The 12,537-nt window shown below is 55.0% G+C and overlaps 1 protein-coding gene across 1 annotated transcript; it reads right to left on the bottom strand.

Annotated features, from left to right (window-relative positions):
* Window positions 1-206: 206 nt before the first annotated feature.
* GHRHR (growth hormone releasing hormone receptor) lies at window positions 207-12,038 on the bottom strand. The gene is made up of 13 exons (XM_059172665.1): window positions 11,982-12,038; window positions 9,705-9,807; window positions 9,476-9,583; window positions 8,648-8,745; window positions 7,496-7,593; window positions 6,671-6,803; window positions 5,170-5,323; window positions 4,848-4,908; window positions 4,373-4,442; window positions 3,602-3,693; window positions 2,906-3,035; window positions 2,275-2,316; window positions 207-472 (listed from the first exon to the last, which is right to left on the bottom strand). The coding sequence occupies exons 1-13, from the start codon at window positions 12,036-12,038 to the stop codon at window positions 347-349; spliced, it is 1,272 nt and encodes a 423-aa protein (XP_059028648.1). The 3' UTR covers window positions 207-346.
* Between the last annotated feature and the right edge of the window lie 499 nt (window positions 12,039-12,537).

Raw genomic sequence — 12,537 nt, 5'->3', positions numbered from 1 at the left:
TGTGGCGGCGCAGGTGTCCACTCAAGCTCTGTATCTATTCATTTACAAGTTTATTGGCTCCTCTGGCCTTGAACTATGGCCCAAACTCCAGGAGGAGGAACAGGAGAGTAGAGACAGAGCAACCAGGGACGTCAGAAGTAGACACACAGGGGCCGAGGGTCAGGTGCAGAACAGGTGCAGGACAGAGTGAAAGGTTTGCCCCGGCCCAGAGCAAGGCAGCAGCTGGGATGGGGGCGTGGCCTGAGGGTTCTCAGGGTGCCCATCCCTCTTGGTCCTGCAGAGGGCGGTGAGCCCATTGCAGCTGCCCAAGTCCCGGTGTGCTCTCCAGTCGCGTGATGTGGCTAACCTAGCAGACAGATGTCAACGCCTTCACCCCAGAGCGAGAAGGCGTTGTCCACTTGGTGTGGGTCCTCCGGGCTGGTAGAAGCTCAAGGTCATGGCTGTGCCACCTCCGTAAGATCTCGGTCTTTACCTCCAGGGGCAAGGGAGAGGATGTTAGGAAGGTCCCACTGCTACTTCTGTACTCCACCCCAGGGGGACTGAGGGTCTAGGGAGAGACGACGCAGGAGAAACAGAGACACGGACTCCTGGGAGAGGAGAAGCCAAGACTGACCAGAGCCATCACTAAGCTGTATCTCTGAAAGACACGACCTCCTCCTTCCTGTGAGCATTCCTGGCCAATCCCTTTAGCTCTTTACTCTAGTTTTTAGCACTACCTTTGTATGAGTCCAGTTAAAGACATTTTCTAGGGGTGCTTTCTTCTGTTTGTGGCCAACTAGCCCCACCGTCCTCCCTGAGTGGCCTCCCACCCCCTGCTCTGGGATTCAGTCCTGCCCTGCCCACTTAACTAAATGATGGCCACTGGGAACCTGTCCAGAGGATATGACCTAAAGGGCGAAAAGATGGAATCCCATCTAAGGAGCTGAGGTAAGGGGACTGGGACTCCTGAAAGAAAAACAGCTAGGTTGGGAGGGAGGACGGGGGGGGCAGGGAAATATGAACTGAGACATCTCCAAGGTGCTATTGGGGTCAAAGGGAGCTGAGAGGCTGTGACACACACACCCCCACCACCACCAACAGAGCCGAACTTGGGCTGTAGTGAAAGATAAAAGGGAGACAGATTTCTGTTCAAAGTAAAGGTGAGCTTCCCCTCATAGATGCTTAACAACAGAAGAGGTATTTTTGAGTAGTAAGCTCCCCATCACCAGAGGTATGTAACTATTTGGTATCCAATAGGATTTCCCAGGACAGATTCTTTCACAGCTCTCCTTGGAAGCCTCTTTCCCAGGTCCCTCTGGCCACAGCCAGGGCTGTTCCCCACTCTTGTCACTGTCCACAGGACTCAAGAGCCACTACAACAAATACCAAAGTCCTGTGTCTGCACCCAGACACCAGATAAGGCTGTGTGAGGCTCAGGGAGGCTGCAGTGGGAGTAAAGAGTCAGCGGGGTGGGAGCCAGTCAGGGACAGAGGTGGCAGGAGAGGGGCGAGCTCCATTCCACAGCTGGCAGAGGGCACGTGCATCTCCAGCGGATCAGAGCCCATGGCAAATCCATGCTGCTCGAGGAACCCGTCACTCTGCCATGCACACAGCTGCAGGGCATGGGGTGTAGGGCACTGAGATAAATTCTCCTGCCTTTCCCACAGAGCTAGTCTGTCCTAAGGGAGAAATGCAAGGTGCCTCTTGGGTGGGATGTTTTCCTTTTCCACTCTCTGCCATCTTTCATATCTCTACAAACATATCAGCACCATCGATGTAGTCATGGGTGTGTCCTCCTCTGGTTGGTCTCTTCTCTTCATCAGTCCCTCCCTTCCAGGTGCTTTCTCTCAGGATCTCTGGCTCTGTTCTTCATCATCCTCCCTGCTGCTGCACCAGACTCTGTTTTCCTCATTCCCTTTATGTCTGCCTCTGACTCTCAATTCTGTTGTCTCTGTTTTCTCTGTCTCTCCCAGAGCCGGCTCGTTCCCTCCTCCACTCTCCCTTTTGTTCAGTTTTAGGAACACAGAGTTGGGGGATCCTTTTAGACCATACCTGGTCCTGAATGGATAGTATATTTGGTCCAACCCAGAGGAGGAATGGATAAAGGACATTAACATGAAGCAATCAGGTTCAGCTTGATCTAGAAACTCGGGACAAACTAAGCCTCCCAAACGATCACAAGAGTCAAGATTTGGATTGAGTTGGGATTTGCAGGGTCTGGGAAGAAGATGAGTGGCCTTAGTTCTGGCAGGAGAGGAGACTCAAGGACTAAGAATAGCCAGCAGAGTTATATACCTCTTGGTTGAGAAAGCAATACAGGACAGCAACGATGAAGCCCTGCAGGGCCAAAGAGAAAGGACCACATCAGAATATGATGGCCTGGACACAAGATGTCCACAATCCTTCTACTATATTTTCCTCCACCCACCCCCAGGATGTGGCCTGGGCCAGGTCTTTGGGGAAAGGGAAGGAGGTGCGTTCATCTTACTACATGCCAGGCACGCTGTCTCGTGTAGTCATTGTGGAAAGCCTGCTAAAGCTATTTCTCTGATTTTCCTATTAAGCACAGATCCTGGCACATAATAGGTGCTCAGGAAATGTTGGATAGACAGATAAGTGTATGAGAGATGCATGGGTGGATGATGAATGGATAGATGAATGAATAAGTGAGTGATAGATGCATGCGTAAAGAGGTACGTGGCTGGCTGGCTGGATGGATGGATGGATGGATAGATGGATGGATGGCGAAATGGATGAGTAGATGGGCTCAGGGGAAGTTGAATGAATAGAGAGATGGATGGATGAAAGAAAGAATAACCAAGCCTGATAACACTTAACCTACCATGAACTCAGCCATACAAGTGGGCAGCACTGCCTCCCTCCTGCCCAAGGACTTGGTGGAAAGAGTCCCTGTGGGGTTCCTCACCTGGAAGGAGCCCAGTCCCAACTCCAGGGGAAGGCGGATGCTCAGGCCCACACTGTCGGGCAGAAAGTTGAAGATGACATAGTGAACTCCAAACAGCGGGATAAGGAGAAGCGTGGATTTAGAGAGACGCCTGCAGGAGAAGACAAGCCCTAGGCACCCAAGGCTGGGATTAGAAACTCCCACATGCCTCCTGCTCACTCCCACTTCCCTTCAGTTCCCCATATAGACTCTCTGCATCAGGTACCCTGGAGAACACCAGCCTCCCCAAACACAGTGTGGTGCAATGCAGGGCTTCCTTACTTTGGGGCCATGAATCTTGCTGTTCTTGCTGCCAAATGCTCCATTTATTCAACATCTACATATAAAAGTCTATTTCAAAGACCACCTCCTCCAGGAAGTCTTCCCTAATCATACCTCATTCCCCTCGCTCCATCTAGAAAAGTTTTCCTTCCGCGGGATCCCACAGAAATGGACCTGACCACTCATCAGTCCATTTGGCCTGGTAACTGGATACTTGGAGCCTGATCCTCCCCACACTGTGATCTCCCAGAGGGCAGGGACCAGATCTGTTCTCTCTCTCTGGAAGCTTAGGTAGGACCACAGTCCTGGATAGTGAATGAAATGGAACTACACTGACTCCCACTCCAGTTATGGCCCCAGGGTCCCCAAAGGCACTCATGTGTACCCACACATTACCAGTACTGAGACTCGGCATGGAGGCTGCCCTGAGCCGGCTCCAGCTTCCTCAGCAGGACACGGATAATATTGAGAAAAAGCCCAAAATTCACCTGGAAATAGAAGTGCAGGAAGGTGAAAGGCAAGAGTCAGGGGGTGGCCCCGGTGGCCTGGGATAGGACCTCTTTGAGGATTAGAAATCCTAAATCCTTGAGACACAGGGGTGTGCAGGGGGAGGGATGTTCAGGTTGTTAATCCAGAACTTGCATCCTAGGTCCCCCTCCCTCTCCAGCCCGGGAATAAAGGGCTGGGGGGAGGGTCAGAACTTGTCATCCTGCCTCCATCGCCTCCCAGGTCTACTCTGACAAAGTAGGTGTCCGTCCTTTTGATAATATTGGAGGCAATGCACACATTCCCTGAGGCCCTGCAAACCAGCCCAGGTGACCTGGTTTGCAGCATGGGGGCAGGCAGTCGGCTCAGCTACCGCCCTCCTTCTGCTCCCCACACCAGCCTCGCTGCAGTGGGACATGACCTACAGTCAGGCACTGAATTCATCACAACTCCGAGCGAGAAGGAGCCTGAGTGCTGTGGAGACCACCCCCACCCCACCCCACCCTGGCGCCCAGTTTCACCAACACTGAGGTCTAGAGAGGGCCGCTCAGACAAGCCTGCAGAGCAGGGCTAAAGAGCCCAGGTATCCTGACTCCCAGCATGGAGTCATGTTTCCTGTCGGACAGCCACCTCCACCGACCCAGGGAGCAGAAAGCAGAGAGCGTGGCCTGAGGGACTGACCCCAACAGAGAGGACGATCGGCCCTTTGATGATCCACCAGTAAGGAGAGCTGTCATCCAGGTCCCAGCACCTAGGGAGAAGACAAGCCAGAACTGATGGGGGGGTACCAAAAATGTCTGCCCGGTCTGATCTCCTCTCCCAGCCAGTTGGGACCCCTTCCAAAGGGACACGGCAATCCTTGTTGGGCTAACCCCCTCTCTCTCCACCTAACTGCTTCTTGCTGGCCCCAGAACCTCCCCTTGTTCTAGGAGGCCCTATTTAGTGTGTTCCCAAACCCCACCTCTCCCTGAGCCCAGCACCCCGAGCATCTGAGGCCCCCTCCCACCCCGGGTCCTGCCTTCCACACTACGCCTGGGTGTTCCCTGAAGGCAGGGCCAGAGTCTCCTCCTCTTCTCCCCAGATTGGAGGACCACCACACTGCCGGTTGGTCCAGCCCATACCCAACACAGTGGGATGTGATTCCCCCCAGACTCACGCCACATCCTCGAAGACCACTTTGCAACACACCCACATGGCAGTGAAGAGCAGGGGAAGCCCTGTGGGGGTACAGAGGAGACACAGTAAGGGGTCTGCGTCCTTGGCTCAGAGACTTGAGCCTACCTGCTGCCACCACTGCAGGCTAAATGGGGCACCGGGAAGGTGGGACCAGGAAGCCAGAGAAGTAACCAGCTGCTGTTCCTTCCCTGCTCTGGGTCTTGCGTCACCATCAGTGAGCAAAAGGGACCTTTGGTTGAGCTCCCTGTGCATCCCCAGCCCTCCCCTAGCCCTACAGTGCCCCACCCAGCCTCGGCACTCACCCCAGCCAGCAAGAACCAGCCACCAGAAGGCTCTCCTTGTGCTGGGCGACTTGGAGACCAAGAGGTGGGTCAGGTATGCAGCTTCTACCAAGAGCCAGCTGAAGTTGGTCATGGTGGCAAAATGGGAGGTGGCCACGGAGACCTTACATAGAACCTGTGGGTTGGGGTGTGGCTTTTTTGGACCTGGACATCCACTGGAGTCCCTACTCCACTCAGGCCCCTCCCCCTCAGGCTGTCCCAGAGGGGCCGTGATAGTATAATGTGGTGGTTAACCGCACAGACTTGTGATCTGAGTTCACACCTAGCCTGCATTAGCTGGGTAACCTCTTCGGACCTCGCGTTATTGACTGTCAAAGGAAATACTCCCAATTCCTATCAAATGCCTCCTCATGAGGATGAGATGGAAACGCTGCGTAGGGATTGCTACTATTTGCTCTTTTGGTCAGTCCTTCCTGACCCCACATCCAGCCCCAGAGCCGTGGGTATGGAGCTCCGTTCATTCCTGCAAACGTATGGGCCATCACACGGCCTTCACTCGTTCAGCGTGGGACTCGCTCATCTGTCAGGGGCGAGGAGCACCACCCCTGAGCTCAGGCAGCCTGAGCTTGGACCCAGGCCCACACACATATAAATGGAACTAAAATGAAAACATACCCAGGAAATAAAAGGTGGTAATATATGCAATGAAGCATTTAGAGCAGTGTCACTTGGAAGTGCTCAGTTCATATCATTATTACTAGCTTTTCTTTCATTCGTTCATTAAGGTCATTGTGGGTTTGTCCCTCTGCGTATCTGTCCATTTCCTGCACAGTTAGTGTTTCTGGGGGGTGCGGGGCCTCCACGCTATCCCCAATGGCCTTGGATTTTCATTCTCCTGTTTCTCCTACCTTCCTGTCCTGCTGTGACCGCTCTGGTTCTTGGACGTGCTTCATGTGTTCCCATCTGCGAGAGTCTATTCACCCCAGCCCCTCCGTTGAATGTGTCTCCCCTCCCCTTCACCCCTCCCAGCTCCAGAACCATCTCCTCCCTGAAGCCCAGTTCTCAACACCCCCTGCCCCACTCGGTGGTCCCATAATCAGGTGCATTCTGCCACCACCACCACCCCCCCCAAGGCCCCTTGGATGCTTCTTGAGGGAGGGACCCAGCTCCACCTCACCCCGCACATACCCACACCCAGCCCCGGACAGGCTGGCATGCGCAGGCAGGGAGGGAATGCAGAGACTGCTGGGGTGAATACGGGCCAGGTCAGAGTATGGAATAAGAAATGGAAAGGGGAACACGGAACTCGGGGAAGGACATGAATGGGCCCCACAGTCCAAGAAATAGCATGGGGATTTAGGACCTGACTCTGTGGAGGGGCAGGTGTTTCCTGCTCTGTTATTAGCAATTGTAGAGCCCCAGGGTCAGCCCACAGGATTGGGCGGGCTGGCGGGGTGGGGCACATCTCTATTTCTCACACGGCCTTCCTTCCCCACCCACCCCGGGGCCTTCCAGTTGTTACAGTGGAGAAGCTGCAGTGGTCTGTGTTCTCCCCGTGGAAGAGGGTGGCGTCCTTCAGGAACACAGCGCCCGCCTTGAGGATAAAGGTGACAAACAGCTGGGTGTGGATGTAGTTCCGGGGACAGTGGAGCCTCCTGGAGGAGCGGGGAGGGAGGAGGGTGAGCGTGGTGGGAAGCAGACTTGACTGACTTGAGCCACACTGGGCGGCACTTGGAGTGGCCGTGCGGGACAGCTGACCAACCACTGCCCCGGGCTCAGCACTGGGGAGAGGACAGAGAGGACCAGTCCCTCCCTTCAGGGGCTCCGAGTCCGGGGACAGAGGCAGAAAGGGCAGGATACCACCCAGGGGAGCCCCCTCGGTGCTCAGAGAGATGAGGCACAGCCCCGTGAGACAGACAATAGCACAAGCCCTGTTTTGGGGCTCAGACTCTAAAGCTGGAGGGCCTCCAGAGGGGCAACAATCAAAGGGCTGGAAGAGTCAAGAAGGGTTTCGGGGGTGGGGGAGGGGAAAAGGATTCTTGAAGCAGTTGGGAGCTGGGTTTCGGATTTTACCAGATACAAATATATCAAGAACAAAGCAACTGGGCATTCCAAGCAAATAGAGTAAGTTCCACATGAAAAACGGTATAGAAATGGCAGTGAGTCCCGGAGGGGCTTTCCAAGGGGTGGAAAGGGGACATGCAGGGGGAAGGAAAGGAAAAGCCAGGAAGGGCCATGGTGCCTAGATCTGGGAACCTCCTGGATATCCAGGCAAGGAATCAGGCTTAGTGCTGCGGGCAATGGGGAGGCAGGGAAGGTTCTCGAGCAGGCAAAGAGGACGGCAAACCTGAGAGCAACCAGGATGGCAATGGCCACAAAGAGGGCCACTACGGAGATGCTATGGCCCAGGGTATAGATGATCTTCACCGTGGAGAAGAAGGATTTCTGGCAAGATAGAGACAGAGGAAGTCTCAGCAACTGCACTTTCGGGGAAGGGGAGGCTTGATGACCAAGCAGGTGAAGGCTCTCAGTTCTACCCCCAGAGCACCCCATCAGGGGGCAGGGGCACCTGTGGGAACTGGAGCAAGCTCCCTCAGGAACACAAGTGTTTGTTTACAGCCTGTCTTGCACCTGACCTGCTGGTGGGCAGAAGCGGAGGGGTGGAGGGGGTGGTGAAGGGGAGTGGCCCGGGAGTGAGACAGTTGACTCTCACTGTTACTGGGGCCGGACAGGCTGCAGAGAAACTACTGCTTCATTTATTCATGCATTGGTATGTTCTTCATTCACTGAGGAATGAGAAAAGCTCAAGAGGAGCTGGGGCTTGTTTACTGAATCCTACTTGCTTACTGTCTTGGGCACACAACATGCCCCGAAGTAAGGGGGCAGCCAGCAACAGCCACAGGGAAAAGTGGAAAAGATGGAGATGGATGGGGTAGCCCGAGGGAGGGGATCGGGACCCCTGAGGGGTGTAGGCAATCACCACCTGTGTCTGTCTTCTCATCTGAAAAATGGGCAGACTCAGGCCTTGCCTTGCAGGGCTGAGGGGAAAGAAGTATGGGACTATGGGTACCAAAGCACCTTGCAGAGGCCCTGCTCAATTCGGAGGTGTTTGGGCATGTACACCACTCCATGGACTGAGGACTGGAGAAGGGAAAGAGCGGGCCCAGGACCACTACGAGCTTCTGTTTCCCTGGAACCGCTCAAAGCTCCTGCCCTGGGGTCCTGAGCACAGAGAAGGCACGCCAAGGAGACGGCAGCCAGCACACCTCCCACACTGCCCTCTGCCTCCCCTCTTTCCCAGCACTGTGGCTCATGAAGCACCCCTAAGCAATTAGCAAAAGACCATGGCCCTCTCTCTTCTAGATACTGCCATCTTCTGGAAACTTCTGCAATTGATATTCCAACCTGCTAGTTACAGTGGGAATGGAAACCCCTCCATTGTGTGGCCCACCATTCCTACCAATATTCATGGTGACTCTTGCTCCAAGAAGCCTCTTACCTCCTCCATCAGCAGCTCTAGGGGCACAGGGCAGGCCACCGGGTAAGGTGGGAAGGGCTCGGACCAGCCTGTGATAGTGCAATCCCTCTTCACGACCCCTGGAAGGCAGGCAGAGGTGGGAACCGAGAACAGGTTATCCCAGCATGGGTTGGGGAGTCATGGACCATCCAGAGTCTGCAGACAGCTCCTCCCAGTGGCAGAGGTGAGGGTGGCCTTCTCTCCATGGACCTGGGTTCCAGGAGCAAGCCTTCCTCACTCCCCCCACTCGGCCGCTGGTAGCATGGGAATAGTCAGACAGACCCTCCTCCCCTCCACCCCATAGGTAGCCCTCCTGCTAACACTCACAGAACATTCCCTTGGGGTCAGGCCCTGGGTCCTGCACTTCCACGCTCTCCTCACCAATCCTCACCCCCTCTGAGGTTAAAGTTCTTATTTTCCCCAGGTCACAGGTCAGGAAGCTGAGTGTTTGGAGGTTGAGTGACTAGCCCAACGACACATGGGAAGATGGGAAGTTGGTGTGCAAATCCAGATCTACTGCCCCCGTTCAAATCCAGATCTACTGCCCCCGTTCAAATCCAGATCTACGGCCCCCGTTCAAATCCAGATCTACTGCCCCCGTTCAAATCCAGATCTACTGCCCCCGTTCAAATCCAGATCTACGGCCCCCGTTCAAATCCAGATCTACTGCCCCCGTTCAAATCCAGATCTACTGCCCCCGTTCAAATCCAGATCTACTGCCCCCAAAGCCAGGGAGGCACCTGCATATTCTGGCATCACCAGATGAAACCACCTCTCCTCCCCACTCACCTCCACACCCGGAACCCTCACCTGGTTCTGAGCTGAAGTGAGAGAAGAAATCAGGGCAAGAGAGAGTCACCCACTCGCCAGAGGCCCCCGTCGGCCAGCACAGCAGCCCATCCCACATCCTGGGGCAGCCTGCAGAGAGAGATGGAAGCACAGCAGACTCAGGGGTCCAGGCCCTTCCAGCATGGGGAGGGATTTGGCTGGAGGAGATAAAGAAATCTAGAAGTCCCTCCCTCTCTCCCCAGCGCCATACCCAGCGTGGTGTTGGGCATCCATTCTGCCGCTTGCTGACATGACCTCTCATCCTCTCTCAGTTGGGTGATGAAGTCGCACTCTGGGTGCACCTGGCCAGATACCTGCAGGAAGGAGGTAAGGGGATTGGCCAAGCTGATCGGCGGCTCCTTCTGGGTTCTCTGATCCCTAAGACCTTAGAAGAGAGACAAAGCCTGATGCCTTTCTGCGCCCTTTGCTCCTAAGCACAGGGCCTGGCTCCCAGTACTGGCAAGGGTACTTGTGGAGGAGGGAAAGGAGGAAGGAAGGAAGAAGAAAGGACGGAAGGAAGGGGGGGGGGGGCGTGGGGAGGGAGAAAGGAAAGAAAGATGGGCATTTGGACAGGTGATTCCCAATTTCATCTCCTGGGAGTAAGTTCTGAGACACGTTGAACTCGAGTCTTCTGAAGATCTCCTGGAGCTGGCTGAGCCCACGACCTGTCTGTGCCGGGCCTTTCCTCCGTCCCTGCTCTCCTAAGCCCGTTCTGCACTCCTGCTCCCTGGGTGCAATCCTGCACAAAGGACCTTGGTAGGCAGAACAATGCCCTCGTACACGCAACAATGTCTACGTCCTAATCCCTGAAAACTGAATATGCTCTCTGGCAGGGCCAGAGGGATTTTGCAGCTGGGATTAAGGTAACGATCTTTTGATGGGGAGTTTATCCTAGATTATCTGGGTGGACAGGAGGTCCTTCTAAGAAGGAGGCAGGAATGTCTGAGCCAGATAAGGAGGCGTGAAGGAGTCTGAGGGAAGGTGGGGGGAGGTAAGGGTTGAGGGGGGAAGAGAGAGAGAGCACACTTGGTTATGGTGGGGTGCACCCAGATGTGAGGAAGGAGACCCCCTCACTGCAGAAGGGAAGGCAATACAAGTTACCTGTATGGCCAAAAAGGGGGGGGGGGTGCAAAACAGGTGAAGGAGAATGGGAGCTCCAGGCTTCCAGGTATGGAATGAATAAGGAACAGGGAGGAAAGTTACAGCCCAGGGAATAAAGTCAAATAAAGCATTGTAGGTGATATATGGGAGCCACACTTGTGGAGAGCACAGCATGACATATCAGCTTGTCAAATCACTATCTGGTACACCTGAAACTAATGTAACAAGGTGTGTCAACTCTGCTGAAATTACAAAAAAAAAAAAAAAAAAAAAAAAAAAAAAGAAAAAAAAAAGAAAAGAAGGAGGAGAGATTTATTAAGCACCCTATGCCCAGCCCTTGACAAATCAGATCCCACTCAATGCACAATAGCCCCAGTGAGCTGATATGATGTCCTTTATATAAGAGACAAGTTGGGCTCAGGAAAGGTGGGGGATTTGCCCAGGCCACACAACTAGTTTCCCTGGCACCAGATTCTAGCCCCAAGGCTGTGCACCTAGGGGCAGGTGCTGCTGGGCGCTTGGCAGGCCTGGCGGCCATGGGCACACACACACACACACACACACGCACACACACAAGTCAGCGGAGGAAGGAGTCCTCAGTCTGTGTGCATTGAGCTTCCCACCCAGTACCCTGTACGTCCTGTCCTGGTCCCTGTGTCCCTTGCGGTAATTCCTGGAAAACATGCTGGGAAATTGCAGCACATGCTGGGAGGGCCCCTGTCCTGCACCCGACTCCCCGGCACATCAATTTGGCAAAAGCTCCTCCAGCCCCCAGCATGGGCATGGAGAAAGGAGCAGTTCCCCAAGTGCCAGCGGGGGAGCAGCTATCCTCCTCTCCCTGCGCAGGCCCACCTGGTCGCTGGCCACAGCCACTTAAGAGGCAGCAACCTGAGAAGAGTGTAGCTCCTGGGATGTGGGGGATGGGAAGGAGTCTGGAGATTTTGTGGAAGAATTAGGGACCTATAGCTCAGAGAAGACTTGGGGGACACGAGACAGAGAAGAGAGGCCCTAACTGCCTCCCTGATTCAGAGTCTGTTTTGGGCGGACACAGTCTCTGTGGTCCCCCCCCACCCAGGGGGGTCCAGAGAGGCCCTGGAGGGAAGCAACAGGGAGGCTAAGTCAGCTCAGCCCGGTTTCCTAGCAGAGCTCCCCAGAGCCAAGCAGCTGAGGTGGTGGTGGAGGAGGAGGAGGAGAGGAACGAGGGGATGGGGCAGGATTTCTCTGAGCTATGGTCAGTAGTCTGCTTAGTAGGAAGAAACTGCTGTGCTGGGGAAGAGGCAGTGGGGACCCCACCAGGCCCCAGCTGGACCCCCACCCCAATAAGCCCTGAGGCTCCCAGATCCCGAGCCCAGCGGGAGAGGCAGGAGGGTGTGTGTTGGCTACTCACAATTGGCCATGGGCTCAGCAAAAAGAGGATGCAGGCACCCCATGCCCTGCTGTCCATGGTGGGGCTCCGAGTTGGCTCCCTCAGTCAGCGTCCTCGTCGTCCTCGCTGTAAGCTCCAACCCTCTTCCCTCCCCACAGTCCCCTGCTTTTGCCGCCACGCCGCTGCCCCTGGCTTCTGCCTACTCTGGTGACTGTTTGCATAGGCAGAAGCCAGCAAAAGGGACAGAACCAGCTAAATATTCACAGGATTGCAGAACACGGTGCCCAGCTCAGCCCCAGCCCTCCAGTGGGCCTCCATGCCCCCATCCCCTCCCCCTTCTACTGTGTCCCTAAGTCTTCCCATGTGCCTGTCCTGACAGCAAGGGCTCAGAGATGTGAGAGCCACAGGACATTTCTTGCCCTGGCTGGTCAACATCCTTTTCCATTTCCTTCTCTGAGCCCAGCTTTCTGCCGGCCCACAGTGGAGAGAGCATCCCCCCACAAATGAAGGAGACTCAGAGAAGAAGATCTGGGCCCACCATCAGGGAGCCCCCAGTTTGGTTGGTGACCCGAGTCTC

Source organism: Mustela lutreola, chromosome 4 (assembly GCF_030435805.1).
Source record: "Mustela lutreola isolate mMusLut2 chromosome 4, mMusLut2.pri, whole genome shotgun sequence".
In the NCBI taxonomy this organism is placed as follows: domain Eukaryota; kingdom Metazoa; phylum Chordata; class Mammalia; order Carnivora; family Mustelidae; genus Mustela; species Mustela lutreola.
This window is presented reverse-complemented; position numbering and strand designations above follow the sequence as displayed.